The 19038-nt window shown below is 39.9% G+C and overlaps 1 protein-coding gene across 1 annotated transcript in view; it reads left to right on the forward strand.

Moving 5' to 3' along the window:
• The window catches only part of IQCH (IQ motif containing H), a 229497-nt gene that overhangs the window by 90869 nt on the left and 119590 nt on the right, over positions 1-19038 (forward strand). Inside the window, 3 exon segments of the mRNA XM_061430164.1 lie at positions 2289-2368; positions 4396-4434; positions 18385-18936. Of these exon segments, the coding sequence (XP_061286148.1) occupies positions 2289-2368; positions 4396-4434; positions 18385-18936 (671 nt within the window).

Consider the following 19038-nt stretch of genomic DNA (forward strand, 5'->3'; position numbering starts at 1 on the left):
AAAAGGAATTAATAAATTTAATAAATTCCTTTAAAAATTATGCCCACTTCTCAACTGCTATTTTGTTTCATCATGGTAATTTAGCAATAAATCTCATTTGTCTGCAGGAACCTGAAAGTTAAACAAAAAGTGTACTGAAGTTGCAGATAATAGGAAAAACAGGCTTTATGGGTGAATCTGAATTCATACTATCCTCGGTATACAGTGTGAGCTGACCTTCAAAGTTAGAGAGCCAAGTTCAAGTGGACAGCTGGGTAGGAGAGCACAGAAGTCAAGGCAAAAACTTGTAGGATGAAAATGGTGTCTTCACACACTACAGACGTCCCTCTGTGTCCACGGGGGATTGTTGGTTCCAGGACCTGCTGTGGATACCAAAATCTGCAGATGCTCAATGGTCTTCTACAAAATGGCGTTGCACAGTTGGCCCTGTGTATTCCTGGGTTCTGCATCTGCGGATTCAGCCAACCGTGGATAGAAATTGGTTGAATCTGTGATGCAGAATCCATTGTATAGCCAGTTGTATGGCCAATTGCCTAACCTTGGGGAAGGTGGTGGGCAGTCTCACAGTACAGGAGGATCGCTGGAAGCAGAAAGGTGGTCAAATAGGGTTTGTCCAACACAACAAAAGTCTTTTGTGAAGGTGATCTCTAGTGCTAAGACAATGGAATTCCTGCTACTTTTTAGGAGATGGCTGAAGACATTCCCTGCAGCCTACTTGAGGTAGTGTAAGAGAACCAAGTGCTCAAAGTGGAATTCTAAATTGTATATTGATATGCTGTATTTGAAGAAAGTGAAAGTTGCTCAGTCGTGTCCGACTCTTTGCAGCCCTATGAAATTCTCTAGGCCAGAATACTGGAGTGGGTAGCCTATCCCTTCTCCAGGGGATCTTCCCAACCCAGGAATCAAACCAGGGTCTCCTGCATTGCAGGTGGATTCTTTACCTGAGCTATCAGGGAAGCCAAAGTTTATTACCTCCTTTGAGCTGGAATTGAACCAGTGACCTAAGGATGACAGCAGCTTATCACCTTTACAGTCCTCTGCTCTACCAGCTCGGAGAAGGCAATGGCACCCCACCCAGTACTCTTGCCTGGAAAATCCCATGGACGGAGGAGCCTGGTAGGCTACAGTCCATGGGGTCTCGAAGAGTTGGACATGACTGAGCGATTTCACTTTCACTTTCCACTTTCATGCATTGGAGAAGGAAATGGCAACCCACTCCAGTGTTCTTGCCTGGAGAATCCCAGGGACGGGGGAGCCTGGTGGGCTGCCGTCTATGGGGTCGCACAGAGTCGGACACGACTGAAGCGACTTAGCAGCAGCAGCTCTACCAGCTGAGCTATCGAAGGGTGCTGATATTTGAAGAGTATCTGTTAATTCTTTCTAAGATTTGTTGTTAGAGAACTGACAGAAAAGGGGTGGACTAAGGAAATGAGTTGAAAGAAGCCTCACTTCTTTGACTCAATTAACTATGTAAATAAATTATTTGTTCTTTTTCTTAAAAAGAGCAGTATAAGGATTTTTCTCTCCTGAGAATGTCAGATTTGAGCTGTTTTGTAAAGGCAGCTGTGTTTGCTGCCAGGCAACAGTAGAGATTCGATTTCTCTTACAAGCATTATCTAGCATGTAGGCTTACCTCCACTATGGACTAGATGTGTTCTCCATAAGTTGTTGCTTATAGATTTATTCCCAAAACAATATTTACTTGTGTTTTTCACTTGCTTTATTTATCCCAAGCCTCTTAAATTCTTTAGAATTGTCTTTTTAAATGATTATACATTAGAATAGTCCATCCTATATATAGTTACTGGAGAAGGAAATGGCAACCCACTCCAGTATTCTTGCCTGGAGAATCCCATGGACAGAGGAAACTGGCAGGCCATGGGGTCGCAAGAGTCGGACATGACTTAGCGACTAACCCAACCATCATGTCCCTTTAGACCGAATTTGGGAATACAGCTATTAAAAGAAATCTTAGAGTGAAACATTTTATAAGACAAAGATAACTTTCTAAGTTGCTTTCTTTAAAAATGTGCCTCTTTCTCTAGGAAGTTTGCATAGGGGAGTTGACCTTATATTCTGATGGAACTGTTGCTCTTCCAAGCTCTTTGCTTTCCTTTTGAAGTCAATGATCACAAATGTTTCATTGAATTGATACAAGAATGACTGGGAGTGAACAGAGAATGGGTGACAGAGCCACCTGACTTTTAAGGTGCAAACCCAACAGCATCAACCCAATGAATCAGTCTCTCTTTTTGGAAGAGGTAACCCTTCTTCACCTCTGTCCACAGCCCCGTTTGCTGCACCCCAGAGAAAAGAGTCGATTCCAGAGGAGATGAAGACTGTCTCTCTCAAGAGACAGAGATCAAAGGTATTCATATTCCTAACTAATAAAAGAAAATTGTTCTAATTTACAATATCCTCAGTAAGATTTTTGGTAATATGTGCATGTTATAGAGTTGTACGTTTCACATAGAACTAAATATTATTTCTGCTGCTGCTGGGATGCATTTGATTTTAAAAGGGAAGATTGTTCTGCAAGTAAACTCTACCATGACAGTATCAGTAGGATCTAAAAAATTCAATCATGTTCCATTATTTCTAGACTAACTGATTCAGTTAATCTCTACTGCTATCTGGTCAAGGGCCCAGGAGTCTGGAATACAAGGCTTTATATACAAATTTGTGTTATATGGGGTATATTATTGTGTGCTGTGTGCTGTAGGTACTGTGCTTAGTCACTCAGTCATGTCCGACTCTGAGACCCCATGGATTGTGTAGCCCACCAGGCTCCTTTGTCCATGAAGATTCTCCAAGCAAGAATACTGGAGTCTGTTGCCATGCCCTCCTCCAGGGGATCTTCCCAACCCAGAGATTGAACTCAGGTCTCCTGCATTGCAGGCAGATTCTTTACCATCCGAGCCACCAGGGAAGCATGTTATTGTGAGGTTTCCTTTATCGTTAAGCATAGGATAATAAAGCAAGTTCCCCAGTTTTGGACAGATACCTTAATGCGGAAGGGAAAGGGGCTCTATTCTCTGACCTTAGGACCTCAGAGTACAATGCTCATCCCTATGGAGATTCTCCTGGTTTAAAGGTGCTGGACTTTTATAGCTTGCTTTCTTATGTTTATGAGCCACAGACAGACTTGTGATAATTGAAACTTTTCAACATAGAAGGAGACAGCTGGCAGTGTTTTTCTTTTTTTTTTCTGGGCTTACCCTATGGGGTCATGTTTACAGCTGCTCCCATTAAAAAAAAAAAAGAAAATGAAAGCAGAATTGAAGAGTGACAGAGAAGAAATTAATCCCCCTGTGTCTACATAGTCAACTGTTACCTGTTCTTTGTAGACCTTGTCTTTTAACATGCACGTCTTCCTCAAGATGTTTTCACTGTATTTGCAGCACGGGTGGGCTGTCTCTCCTTAAGAGATTTCCAAGCTGTTTATGTAGCAGTATGTCATGTGACACCCCAGTTGCCATGGCAAATATTTGTGTTTCGTGAAAAACGTAAAAAAAAAAAATCAATGTAAATGGCCAAATCCCAAGACAGACAGGCCTTCAGGCTAGTGTTTGGCCTGCACCATCATGGTTTCCATCTCAGCTGTTTAACAGGCTGTGTGTGCAAGGCCATGGGCTAACGTGCATAATGGGAACAGGCAGGCACACCTGTTTTGCTTCTCACCATGTTGGCACTCTCAGGCTCCACAGTTTATAGGTAACAGAGCTACAGGTAATGTAAATATGACTAAGTTTTATCCAGTGAGTGGAATGCCTCAAAAAAAATTTTTTTTTTTGTAAATAATGACATTTCCTGAGTGCTGACTAACCCTGCCTTTACTTTCCTGTCTACTGACTTCACCAAGCTTTCCCCTAGTGCTAAAAGCAGTAACATCTAAAGACTTTCCTAATAGTCCCGAGTTGCTACATTTCCGAATTGACTCTTTAATGGTAAATGAAATTATTCATAGTCTCTGTGAAAAGTGTCCTAGCATGGAAGTTGAAAGACTAAGAGAAAGACTGTGATAGGCCTGGCCTCGTGATAAACCCAGAACAGAGCTTGGATCAGTCCCCACCACTGGGCAGTGAGGTGCCACATACAGAAGCCCTTTCTTGAAAATGGAACTTGGCATCTGATTATAGTTGGTCGTTTTTAGTATTTATTTTGTCAAACTCTTTCTTCAAAGCAAACAGGGCTGTTGGCAAGCAGCACATCACTCTGGGGTAGGGAAGGTCTTTCTAATTATTAGCTCCTGCCTGCCTGGAAAGAGGGAACAGGCTGGCCCAGCAGGGAAAGCTGGGGAAGTGGGGGAGGGGGGGACCCTGTGCCTTCTATTTGTTTTGTAAAATTACCCATGAGAGTCATTTTGATTTAAACTGTGTCTGTTCTTCATTGTAGTGGAAAGGCAGAAAGTCAAGAGGATACCATGATAAGAAGGTCTGTAATTTGTGTGACTAGTTGCAATTTGGGGTCTGTCACCTGATGTCCCTTCCTTTTGCTTCAGGGCAGAAGTATGGGAGGCGGGTTTGACAGCTGGAGACCAACAAACGTTCTTGCCCTCTTCTTTTATAAAAGAAATTAAATCATGTTTTCAGAAAATATGGTTCGTTTAAAATGAAAAACACTCCCCCCTCCCTTTTGGGACTGACTTATTTCGCAGGCTGTAGTCCAAAAAAGTGATTTAGCATACTCAAATTTTTCTGAATCACATCAGTCTTTGACCTCTATCAAAGATTTTCGTCTTTTAAAAATACAGCTAAAAATGATAAAATATGAAAAACAGACTCCAGTTGTTCTCCAGCACGTGCTTACACATGCCTACAGGGATGAGCGTGTGTGTTCATACGCGTGTGCACTGCACTCTGCATCTATGATGTAACAGGTAAGAGTGTGGGATTTAGAGTTAAGCTGACCTAAAGAAACAAGGAAACCAAAAAGTTGGAAAAATAAAATCGTCCCCACAAAGAAAAGCACATGCCAGCAAGGAACATTCCATAGGTTCATGTGTGGGTAAGAGAAGTTCTAAACATTCACTTAGTAAGGAGCAGAGCAAGAGAGAACCAGATCTTCCTCTTACTAACAGAGGAACTTTGAGCAAGTCACTTCAGTTCTCCGTATCCCACTTTCCTCCTCTGAGAAATGGGGATGATACCTCCTTTCTCTAGGGTGGCTCTGAGGATTAGAGGTGTTATCATGTGTGGAAGTACTTTGGAATGATAAAGTACTTATTTCACTATTCACTAGTCTATTTTTAAGAGTATCTTCTAGGCCTCCTTCTCTTGGTGACCTTATCAGAATTTCAGAGGGAGTTTAGTCACCCCTTCTCAAGGAAAAAGAGTTCACGTTTTGGGTCTCTTCATACTCCTGCAGAGCTGAGAGCATTCAGGGCTGTATTTACAGCAGTGACAGCATTACAGTCGTTCTGAACCTAGACAGAGGGTGCTCCGGGACAAACTAATCAATGCAGTTCAGTCCCCTAACTTCCCTTTACTTCTTGCTGTGAGGAAACTGTGAGCTTGCTTCTGCACCTTAAAATTAGGATGTGCTTTAAGAATACTAAGGCATTCTCTATCTGGGATATTTCTAACAGCTCATATTGATTGTGTTCTTAAAACATGCACTTAGTATTTTCCATACCGACCAAATGCTCGTAGCAGCCCGGAAGAACCTCTGTACTGTCATTGCCCCCACGCCCACACAGCTGGTAAAGAGGGACAGAGGCTCCAGAGTTTGTGCCCTGTCCACATACCAGGTCATGAACTTTTCCTCATGGGCTGGTTTCGATATTATTGCTACTACTTTCACTACCAGCAGCTAACATGCATGTGTACCTTATCTGTGCCAGCCACTGAACTTTTTTACAAGGAACATCTCACTTCATTTTTACAACAACTCTATGCAGTAGATACTATTATTATTCCCATTATACTGGGAGGACCTACATTCAGGGAAGTGAAAGTCATCCAACAAGTGGCAGAGCCAGAATGAACTGCATGACTGCCTAGAGACCCAAACATTAGATATTTTTTAAAAATCTCAATAATTTTTTGATGGAAATCTTTCTAAAAGATATATCTCTGCCTCCCTAATGTAATTTAAAAATTTTCTCTATTCAGTATCATACATGTATATATCCAGTTTCTGGTGTCTTTTTATTTCCTTCGATATCAGGACAATGGTCGTCACCTCTGCTCTCAGGTCTGCTTTTATTGGCTCTGAATTCAGCAGCCTTTTCTATCTCCTAGATCATTTAACTAAGTATCAATACATTTGGTTGAATGATAAGTTTGAGTCAATCAAGTTCAGTGTAAGGATCCAAGGAATAAAATAATAGACCATAGTAGAGTTTGTAGTAGTTATTTCAAGAAATCAAAAAAAACAAAAAGGAATCTAGTTCAAAGGTTTGAAGTTTCTAAAATTGCCTCTCTCAACAAGTAAATCTTTTTATTATTTTAACAACTATGTTAAGATCCACTTAATTAATATTTTGATTTAAAAAATCTACCTGTATAGATAAAACAAGCAAAGAAATACATTTATGGGACATAGGAGCCCAGGTTGAATTCATGAGTGTGTTTGCTTCTGAGAATGGTGGAGGGAGAGGAATGAGCTAAAATGAAATATAGAGAGGACTTCGATCGTACCTAATGTTTTGTTTCCTTTATTTAAACATATATAAATATATAAATAAATATTTTTTAGCATATGATATAATTATAAATGTATAAAATGTACTGCATTTTAAATATTAAAAATTTAAATATATATTTTTTGTCTTCTTTGCTTCATATATATATGTGTATATATACATATATATATATATATCTCTCTCATGTATCTCTATTATATATAATCTGTATTATCTAACAGTAGGACTTCACAGAACAACATAATTCATCCTCATGGAGGTCCTCCTGATTTAAAAATACTGGATTTTCTTAGTTTACTCTCACAAGTTTATCAGTCATGGATATATATATATGTATGTATGATATATATGTGTCACAAAATATGTAATATTTATATGTCAAAGAAGACAAAAGATTAATGTATGTCCATGATAGATGTTTTTATTATTCTCTATAGTTTTCTGTAATCTAGAGACTTTTTCCAAACTAAAGGAAAACAAATAGAAAAAGAAAATCCTATTTCTTAAGCCATACACTCTATTGTAAAATATCCTTTGGTGTAGAAGGATTAGGTTTGAGTGGTAACACTGTAATATCAAATGCGGGGTCTTACTTCTCTTAGTCAATATTGTTACTGTCTTTAGTATTTTACCATCATATATTCTTTTTTTTTTTTACCATCATATATTCTTAATCCTCTTGTTAGAAAACTATATGTTACACTATAGCCGAACTATTTTAATCAAGCAACACATGTGACATTGAGCATCTGACTGCCCTGCAGTCTCCTTTCCCCTATCTGTATAAAGAGGATATTAGACCAGGTCATTGTTTTTAAGCAGTTTCCATGACCCCTATGATGCTCACCCTGAAGGCCCTAGGAAAAGGAGAAAGTCAGAAGCCATTACCTGATTGTTTGACATTAAATTATAAATGTCAAATTATTGATAAGTATTAAAGTTATTAATAAATAAAAAGCTTCCAGTTTTCTTTGTTATAAATAAAACTGCCATGAACGTCTTTTAAATTTGTGCATAAATCTTTGTCAGTCAGTCAGTTCAGTCGCTCAGTCGTATTCAACTCTTTGCGACGCCATGGACTGCAGCACGGCAGGCTTCCCTGTCCATCACCAACTCCTGGAGTTTACTCAAACTCCTGTCCATCAAGTTGGTGATGCCATCCACCCATCTCATCCTCTGTCATCCCCTTCTCCTCCTACCTTCAGTCTTTCCCAGTATTAGCGTCTTTTCCAATGAGTCAGTTCTTCACATCAGATGGTCAAAGTATTGGAGCTTCAGCTTCAGTGTCAGTCCTTCCAATGAATCTTCAGGACTGATTTCATTTAGGATGGACTGGTTGGATCTCCTTGCAGACCAAGGGACTCTCAAGAGTCTTCTCCAATAATAGAACTCCTTGGTCAAAGGATATAGACATTTTCAGATACAAATAACCAAACCTTCTATTAAACTTTCTATTCAGCTCCAAACCTGAAGCTATGAGTTTACAAATAATTTGTGTGATCATAGAACAGCATTGAGCTATAAACCTAGCCCAAGTGGTGTTGAGTTTAAATTTTACTATTCACTCATTCATTCATTCAGAGATTCTCTATTGACCTTTCACAGTGGATCAGGCAGGGTACTAGGCACTAGGAATATAGCAGTGAAAAAAACAAATCAAGTTTTTGCCTTCTTGGGATTTATATTCTAATAAGGGAAGAGGAAAGTTGTTTATTTTAATATGTGAGGTAGTGGCGAATGCTATGAATTAAAATAAAGTAGAATATATTGGATTGGTCAAAAATTTCCTTTGATTTTTAAGTAAAAGACACATCTTTAATTTCCATCCAAAACTTTATTGAACAACATATTTGCTCTTTTGTTCCACTACCTTCTGCCATTTTCCAGGCAACTTCATAATTCCATCTTCCCAGTAGTTTGTTCTATTTGAGCAAAGAACTGTTCCAGGTGCCTTTTACAGTCTTCCAGGGATTTGACATTTTTTCCATTAAGAGAATTCTGTAAAGACCAAAATACATGGAAATCCAAAGGTGCAATGTCTGGTGAATACGGTGGATGTTCAGAACTTCCCAGCCAAGCTGTAACAGTTTTTGCCTGGTCATCAAAGAAACGTGATTTTACATTATCCTGATGGAAGGTTATATGTTTTCTGTTGACTAATTCCGGATGCTTTTCACTGAGTGCTGCTTTCACTTGGCCTACTTGGGAGCAGTTCTTGTTGGAACTAACCATTTGGTTTTCCAGAAGGAGCTTATAATAGAGGACTGACTCCCTTCCAATTCCACCACATATACACAACATCACCTTCTTTGGATGAAGACTGGCCTATGGTATGGTTGTTGTTGGTTCATTTTGCTTGCCCCATGATCTCTTCTGTTCCCCATTATTGTACAGCATACATTTTTTTCATTGCCCATCACAGTTTGTTTAAAAAATGGAACGTTTCTGTTACATTTAAGTAGAGAATTGCATTTGGAAATACGGTCAAGAAAGTTTTTTTTTTCCTCTTGTTGGAACCCAAATATCAAAGCAATTAACATATGCAAGCTGGTGCAAATGATTCTCAATGCTTGATTTGGATATTTTGAGTATGTCAGCCATCTCCTACCTGGTATAATGTTGATTGTTCTCAATGTTCAATTTGATCACTATCAACTTCAATTCATCTGACCAATTGTGGAGCATTGGCCAGTGAGAAATCTCTAGCATGGAACTTCACAAACCACTTTTGACAAAATCCATAGTCACAGCACCTTCTCCATTCACTGCACAAATCTTTTTTTGCACTTCAGATGCATTTTTACCTTTCTTGAAATAATAAAGCATAATATACCACAATGTCTTTTTTCTTCCATCTTCAATATTAAAATGGCTATAAAAAAATTCACCAATTTGGGGGCTTCCCTGGTGGTGCAGAGGTTAAGAATCCACCTTGCAATGCAGGGGACACCGGTTCAGCCCCTGGTCCGGGAGGATCCTATATGCTGCAGAACAACGAAGCCCATGCACCACAACTACTGGGCCTGCACTCGAGAGCACTCAAGTCACAACTGCTGAGCCCACGTGCCGAGACCCTGTGCTCTGCAACAAGGGGAGCCACCGCAACCAGAAGCCTGCGCACCTCGCAACTAGAGAACAGCCCCCACTCACAGCAACGAAGACCCAACACAGCCAAAGTTCTTTTTTTAAAAAATGAAAAAAGAAAATTCACCAATTTTGATTTTTTTTTTTAATGCACCTGATATGATAGCTGTCACAATACATTCTAACAAAATTGTTTCAAATGAAGTTGAGGGCAACTAAGTTCTGCTAGAGCCATCTTACGGAAAAAAACTGAACGAACCTTTTAGACTGTCCAATATATGTCGGTATAGAGAGCGTGACAAGATGAGGTATTATAAGAATTTTGCAAGTGTTTAGTGATCTGTGATCAACGGACTTGCTGTACATACATTTTTCCTCACGAAAATTGTCACGTCAGACTTTACTTTGGTGATGATAGAGGACCTTCTGAAGGCTTGCTATTTTTCCTTCACCTACAGAGAAAATGATAATGTGTTTTTTTTTCTCAGGAAACTAGAACTCCAGGCTGCTCTGAATTTCCATCCTATTCGGTACATATCCCTAGCAGGTTCTTCCCATCCATCATAATTGTCCAAGAGGCCCTGAACTATGTCACATTCTCTCAGAGTAGTAGAAGGGTAGCAAGAAAGATGAAATCAATGCAGCGGTAAAACAAAATGTTTCTGGAAAAGGCAACTTTACATTTGACTAAATATAGATTCCATCTATTTAAAAAATCTCCTTGATTTTGTTGTTTGATCTTCAGTCAGAACTGGATCCACTGAGTGGTTCTGCTCCAAAAGAATACAACCAGAGATGAGGATATTTTTTCTCCTCAGGAAGTGTTTCAGAGTTCAGGAAAAATCATTTAAATAAAGATAGATTTCAAAACAATTACAGAAATTATCCCTGGAGGATTGCTGCTGATCTGAGTGGCCTTTACACTGAACTCAATGAGTTCTCTATTTTTGTTGTTTAGTCTCTTTATAAAGGTGAAGGGCTCTGACTCTCACTTTTAACTGACCCTTAAGGCTTATGCAGTTTCTATGTCCTACAAACTGAGAGCAGTTCTGTTGATTTGCTGACCTTAAAATACTGGATTATCTCCTTTTGGGATTCTCTCCCCATGACCATCTTTACACAGAGTTGGTGCAGTTACTATTTCGCTATTATAGTTTGTAAGTTGCTAGAGTTTCCTGTATAAAAGCTAGAAAAGGGGGGAAAAAAACCAAACCTGGGTGTCTTTCATGGTACATGAAGTAAAGTTATTGGAGATGTTTGCCTTTAATTTGATGGCCTCACTAGCTCCAGGAGTGTATTAAACACAGATAGTACTGGAGAGGTAACACTGTAAGTCAGAGAGACATAGAGTGTCAAAATTAGAAGTGCCCTGTTGTAAATTGAAACCCCATGGGAGAAGTGACTTCCTACAGAGGCCACAGAGGAAGGTGGTGACAACCTAGATCCTTGGTCTTCTTCAGATCCATCACTTTTCCACCATACCATGGTTCTCTGGCATGTTCATCAGGGTTGGTTTAACAGGCAGTGAAAAAGTCTTTACATATATTCTAATCTTCACAATAACTTCTTAGGACCCTCTCATTTTTACAGATAAGAAACGTGTCAGAAAGGATGTTGTCATAGTCCACTCAGGCTGCTATAATGAAATATCATAGAGTGTGTGGGTTAAACACCAAACATAAATTCTCACAGTTCTGGAAGCTGGCAGTCCAAGGTCAGGGTGCCAGACTGGCTGGTTCTGATGAGAGCCTTCTTTCTGGTTTGACAATGGCTGCCTTCTTGTTGTATCTTCACATGGTAGAGAAAGAGATCTCTTTTGTCTCTTCTCATAAGGGCACTAACCTCATCATGAAGACTCCACTCTCACATCCTAATTACCTCTCAAAGGCCCTATCTCTGGGGACTAAGGCTTCAACATATGAAATTTGTGAGGACACAAACATTTAGTCTCTAGCAGATGGTAAGTTGTCCAAGAATACATAGCACATAGTAGCAGACTTGACTTGGACTTGATCCCAGGTTGGTGAGACTTCAAGGCCAAGGCTCATTTCCCTGGACCCACAATATCTTATTTGGGTTAAAGGTGAGGCCAGTAACATTCAAGACTCCTCATGCTCTAAAGTTCAGGTCTGTGATTGGGCTCAATTCCTGAACCCTGATGAGGTCAGCTGTTGTCTCTGAATATTGTATGTATCTTTCAGACAAGTCTAGCAGGCTGAGGTCTTGGTGTCTGTTCTGTACAAACCTTAACACACTGTAAACCCTTAATGAATATTAAAGAACAGACCAGACAAACGGCATCCCTGGTCATCAGGGAGTAATGAATTCTCCATCTCTGGAGGTTACTCCATTCATACTCTGAACTAAGCTCTCCATTAGAGCCATAATGGCAGGAAGAACTTAATCTTTTTCACACAGTGGAACTGGTTAAGTTAATTACCAGTGGTTATGTCTGATTGTTTGAGAAACTGAACATTGGCTAGTAGATTCAAAAGTGGTTTAGTCTATCCTTCTAGGCAAATCATTCTTTAAAGGTGATATCCATGTTGGATTATCCCCAAAACTGGACCATTTACCACCAAGAGATCTTGTTTAAATTCAATTTAGATCCTTGGCTACAGTTTAATCCTATATCCACATGCTATCCATATGTTTGAAAAGAACATTTTTGATGAAAACATTCAGATTAGATTTAAACACATGCCTTTTTTTTTTCCTGGAATTTTTCTTTGAGGTGGTTATGTCTGAATTTTAGAAGCTAATACTGGGCCTATCTTTTTTGCTTCACATCTGTGACTTACTGATATAGGTAATCATCATCCTCACTGGTCATAGCAAACACCCTCTTCCAACACCCTCTGACAACAGATGACTCTACACATGGACTGATATCACCAAATAGTCAATACCAAAATCAGATTGATTGTATTCTTTGTAGCTGAAGATGGAGAAGCTCTATATAGTCAGCAAAAACAAGACTGGGAGTTGACTATGGCTCAGATCATGAACTCCTGATTGCAAAATTCAGACTTAAATTGAAGAATGTAAGGAAAACCATTCGGAGAAGGCAATGGCACCCCACTCCAGTACTCTTGCTTGGGAAATCCCATGGACGGAGGAGCCTGGTAGGCTGCAGTCCATGGGGTCGCTAAGAGTCGGGCATGACTGAGCGACTTCACTTTCACTTTTCACTTTCATGCATTGGAGAAGGAAATGGCAACCCACTCCAGTGTTCTTGCCTGGAGAATCCCAGGGACAGAGGAGCCTAATGGGCTGCCGTCTATGGGGTCGCACAGAGTCGGACACGACTGAAGCGACTTAGCAGCAGTAGTAGCAGCAGCAAGGAAAACCACTAGGCCATTCAGGTGTGACCTAAATCACATCCCTTATGATTATAGAGTAGAAGTGATTAATAGATTCAAAGGATTAGATCTGATAGGCAGAGTGCCTGAAGAACTATGGATGGAGGTTCATAACATTATACAGGAGGCAGTGATCAAAACCACCCCCAAGAAAAAGAAATACAAAAAGGGAAAATGGTTGTCTGAGGAGGCCTTACAAATAGCTGAGAAAAGAAGAAGCAAAAGGCAAAGGAGAAAAGGAAAGATACACCCATCTGAATGCAGAATTCCAAAGAATAGCAAGGAGAGATAAGAAGCCCTTTTTAAGTGAACAATGCAAAGACATGGAGGAAAACAATAGAATGGGAAAGACTAGAGCTTTCTTCAAGGAAATTAGAGATATCAAGGGAACATTTCATGCAAAGATGGGCACAATAAAGGACAGAAATGGTATGGACCTCACAGAAGCAGAAGATATTAAGAGGTGGCAAGAATGCACAGAAGAACTATACAAAAAATCTTTATCTGGATAACCAGAATGGTGTGATCACTCCCCTAGAGTCAGACATCCTGTAGCATGAAGTCAAGTGGACCTTGGGAAGCATCACTACGAATAAAGCTAGTGGAGGTGATGGAATTCCAGCTGAGCTATTTCAAATCCTAAAAGATGATGCTGTGAAAGTGCTGCACTCAATATGCCAGCAAATTTGGAAACTCAGTGGTGGCCACAGGACTGGAAAAGGTCAGTTTTCATTCCAATCCCAAAGAAGAGCAGTGCCAAAGAATGTTCAGACTACCACACAATTGCACTCATTTCACATGCTAGCAAAGTAATGCTCAAAATCCTTCAAGCTAGGCTTCAACAGTGTGTGAACTAAGAACTTCTAGATATTCAAGCTGGATTTAGAAAAGGCAGAGAAACTAGAGATCAAATTTCCAACATCTGTTGGATTTAGAAAAAGCAAGAGAGTTACAGAAAAACATCTATTCCTGCTTCATTGACTATGCTCAAACATTTGACTGTGTGGATCACAATAAACTTGGAAAATTCTTAAAGCGATGGGAATACCAGACCACCTTACCTGCCTCCTGAGAAACCTATATACAGGTCAAAAAGCACCAGTTAGAACTGGATATGGAAAAACAGACTGGTTCCAAATAGGAAAAGGAGTACATTAAGGCTATATATTGTTACCCTGCTTATTGAACTTATAGGCAGAGTACATCATGAGAAATGCCGGGCTGGATGAAGCACAAGCTGGATTCAAGATTGCAGGCAGAAATATCAATAACTTCAGATATGAAGATGACACCACCCTTATGGCAGAAAGCAAAGAAAAACTAAAGAGCGTCTTTATGAAGGTGAAAAAGGAGAGTGAAAAAGCTGGCATAAAACTCAACATTCTAAAAACTAAGATCATGGCATCTGGTCCCATAACTTCATGGCTAAAAATGGGGAAACAATGAAAACAGTGAGAGATCTTATTTTCTTGGGCTCTAAATTACCGTGTAAGATGACTGCAGCCATAAAATTAAAAGATGCTTGCTCCTTGGAAGAAAAGCTATGACAAACCCAGACAGTATATTAAAAAACAGAGACATTACTTTGCTGACAAAAGTCCTTATAGTCAAAGCTATGATTTTTCCAGTGGTCATGTATGGATATGAAAGCTGGACAGTAAAAAAGGCTGAGTGCCAAAGAATTGATGCCTTTGAATTGTGGTTTTGGAGAAGACTCTTGAGAGTCCCTTGGACAGTGAGGAGATCAAGCCCGTCAATCCCAACAAAAATCAACCTTGAATATTCATTGGAAGGACTGATGCTGAAGCTGAAGCTCCAATACTTTGCCCATCTGATGCAAGGAGCCGACTCATTGGAAAAGACCCTGATGCTGGGAAAGATTGAAGGCAGGAGGAGAAGGGAGTGACAGAGGATGAGATGGTTGGATGGCATCACCAACTCAATGGACATGGGTTTGAGCAAGCTCCAGGTAATGGCGAAGGACAGGGAAGCCTGCCGTGCTACAGTCCATGGGGTTGCAAAGAGTCGGACCTGACTCAGTGACTGAACAACAACATCCTGCCTTTCTGCTTGTTTTAGACTTTGAATTTTTTAATCTAAATAACTGCTCCAAAAACTCTCAAAGTCACCTAGTTAGTAATTCCACTTTGGAAAAGAAGAAGAGAATTTCCAAGCTAGTTGACTCAGTTAGAACAGGATGCTAATAGTTAGGCCACAGCCACAGCTTTGGACTCTATGTGGGCTGATTAGTAAGGGCAGGCATCTCACAAAGGTGTGACTGGTGTCCTGAAAAGAACTAGATGAGTATGCAGATGGCGCAATAGACAGCCATCCCTGCTAGAAGGAAGCAGTGTGGCTATTGAGTCAGTAGCACTGTATTGGTAGTACAACCCATCTTAAACAAAAGAGAGGAGAGAGAAAGAGTCTGGGAGGAGAAGAGTAAAGAGAGGAAAAAGAAAGGGAGAGAGAGAAGGAAAAGAAGAAAGGAAAGAGAGTGGGGGAGGGAAGGAGGGAGAGAATGAGGAAGGAAGGAGGAAAGAAAGCAACAAATAATTGTTGACAAGTTCATGGAGATAAATAGTAAGGGAAGAATAGCAGAAGGAACCAGAACCTGAAGCATGGCGTGACCTTTAATCAGGGCTCTTATTCCTAGCAGGCTGTGAAGCAGCTTTGTCTTTACCTGCTCAATGGATCTCACAATGCTGATGCACTGCTTTAATTTGGGAAGCCTTTCTCTTGAGAGACATGTCTTTTCTTGCTCTAAGTCTAAAGTGTTCCCAAGTGTGGCATTCTCCGTGACAGATGTACTACAGTTATGCTTTAGCTGACTCTAAACCCATAGCTTCCCTGTGCCTGAGTGGTCTATTTGATGTCCAAGAGTGTGTTTCCTTTGAGAGCGTGTCTTTACTGGAATATCATCCAAGAAGGTAGGGAGGTGTAATCCCTTTGTTCTAAAACAGCCCCTGTGCAATTCGGTCACCCCATTCCCACTGCACAGCTATTCTTTCAAAAGGTCTTAGATGCATTTGCTGCTGTATGTCAATGCCCTAGACCTACTCCCTGGAAGGGCACTGTCCAATAGAGGCTTGAGAGTCCACACCTTTCTAAACTTCTCCCAAGGTTGCTCCAATTTCACACGACTCATTGTAAAGAAAAGAAATTTCAAAACTAGTTTAACGTTAACAAGGAGACAAGACTTCCTGGTGAATCTTTCGTTCATAGCTGTGCTTCTTATAGGAATCTCAGGGTCTTGTTCACAAAATCAACCACGTAACTGGCAGGACCAGCCAGTTCTATACATCTGTGATTATTCTGCATGTCTGTTCCTCAGTGATGAAGTACTGCCATTCTTCTCTGAATTCTAACCTTCCCTCCATCTTCTTTCTTGAAGGAAGGCAGAAATGTAGCCAAGTGATCCCGCTTTTGGAACATGTGCCCCTTGTCTTCTACCAGGAGCTGAGCTCTTCCTGCCAGGGTTGATGTCTGCCGAAGGAGGCGTTGCTTCTCTAACTCCCTCTTGCCCGTCCAAGGAAAAGCAATTTGTTTCCATCTACCAAATAGTTTGCATTCTCTTTTAGAGCCTTGATTAGCTCAGAAAGGGCTAGAGTCTTGGTAAAATGCTTTCTCCATTGTTCTTATGCCTATAATGACTCAGAAAGTATACAAAAGTTTGTTGCTATAAAAGTCTGCTTCAAAATTCAAGGAAAGTACCCCCTTTCAAACTTAACACTTGCTTTTCAGCATTTTTACTTGAGATGGCAGCCTAATTAATTATTCCACTGCCTGGAACCTTAAGAAAAAGAATTGAAAGGTGATTTTTTTCCCCATGTGTTTCCTTATTGTGGTTTTATTATAAATATATCTCTTGGCTTGCTTTTCTCTTACCTTTCTGCTTTGAATTTGTTAGTTAATATCAGTTAACATTTGTTTAGTAAAGACAAAGCATGAACAATTTAATGTAGTAATACTCAGCACAGTGCTGTGGAATAATAGTCATTGATAAATTAACTGGGTCTTTTTTCCTTTGTGTTTTGTGAAAATTCTTCAAAATGCAGAGAGCAATATAATCTATAATCTGGTAGAGATGGAGTTTATGCACCTGATTATGTTGACATATTGAAGACAATCTGTTCCTCAAATCCCTTAGCGAGAAGCAGTCAGCACAGTTAAGTTGATACCTCGTTGACTAACAAGAAGGCAGGACCTGAATCACCTACACCCCTCACACTTCAGGCCATAGGACTCATTTAGACCATGGGGCAGAATGTCTATTCTTCTAGTTCCATGGGTTTAAATAATGAAATGTAAGTAGTTTCATAGAAGACAGTGCACAAATTTCCTTTTCCTTTTTTCTGTTGTTTAAAGCAATGTATGTGTGACATATATTGCTTGTTGTCATCCAAATCTCTTCTTATTTTATTTTTAAAATAGCATTTGCTCAGTTTCTTTCATGCAGAAAAGTGTAAATAATAAAAAACTGCCCAATAATCTCATTCTTAGAGAATGCCTCTTGACATTTAAAAATAAAAGTAATATGTTTTCATGACTTAAAACTCAATCAGTACTGATGGGAACAAAATGAAAAGCAGATATTTTTTGGTTTTAATTGTGAAATTTCAGATTCTGTCTCCCTGGGGACAGCTCCAGATATGTCCCTAAGAAGTGTCCAGATTTAAGAATAAAAGAACATGTGAAGATAAACCTTGAAAGTGGCAAGGGTGATAACATACAACATAATGCTTTTTATAAAACTAACTCCTGGATATTCAGAGAAGGTGACAGAAGAACTCCAAAATGCTGGAAAGCGCTGATCTGTTAGAAAAGTTCAGAACAGACAGGACAGCTTTGATGGGCTTATCTGAAGGTGTCGCAGAAACTGCAAAGAAAGGGTTCATTCTATTTTTCAGGATTGGTGGATAGTTTATGAACAAGAAAACAGTGACATGCTTCCATTCATGCATGTGTGAAAAGTAAATCACAGAGATTATGGGGTCAGCTAACCATATCAAAGTGAACTAAATGCCTGATTTTTACGTGATCAGTTTTCTTGATCAGTTTTACAACACTTTTGTAAGAATGGTTATAGCCTTGAGCAGCAATCTCTAAGATATTCTTCTAGCAATGAGTCTGAGGTTATATGACAGCAAGACTTTCCTATTACGACATGTATGATGTATGTATTAAATCAGAACTGTGGTTCCTATCCTCCCATTCTCAGGTAATAAATGATAATGTGAAGGTGTGTGTTGACCATTCAGTTATTTCATCTCTGCCAACACTTTCCTTCCCCAGGCCATGAAAGCGACAGCACCTTCTAAGACCCAGAAATCACCGTGGGATTATGACTTTTTTATTTACAATGGTGTTGTAGACAAGACAGCCCCGGACTTCTTAGCTTTCAAGGAGCATTTCAGTTTGTCTTGGGGAAGTATTTTTTCTCTCTTGGAACACATCGAGAAGTTTCTCAAGGACTATGCGATACCAGAAGTCAAAATAAAAGCTAACAGTTTAGTAACTCTCCTTCCAGAGTTTGAGCTGAAGAATAAACTTACCAGATATGACCTTCTCTCAGTGTTAGAGAACCCAGTCGACATCCAAATGATGTTAAATCTTCCGGGACAGAGGTACAAGGGCCAGGATGGAAAGACAGAGGCTGCCATGAAGATCCAAGCCACGTGGAAATGCTACAAAGCAAGAAAATATTTCCTGTCTTATCGCCGGCAGAAGTGGGCATCAGGTGTCATTGCCATTGCGTGGCTCTTACATTGCCATAAGACCCGGCTCAGGAAGCTTCTAAAGGAATCACGTGAGAGACACCTGGAGAATTTCCGCATCCGAGCCAAGGTACACAAGGCTGCCAGCTGTTAAGGCAGACCTCTTTTTCTAAACATTTCTCGCTTGAACGATTGCAGTAAGTTGTCTCTTTATCTTCCTTCTCTCTCTCCA

The sequence above is a fragment of the Bos javanicus genome, chromosome 10 (genome assembly GCF_032452875.1).
Source record: "Bos javanicus breed banteng chromosome 10, ARS-OSU_banteng_1.0, whole genome shotgun sequence".
NCBI lineage: Eukaryota > Metazoa > Chordata > Mammalia > Artiodactyla > Bovidae > Bos > Bos javanicus.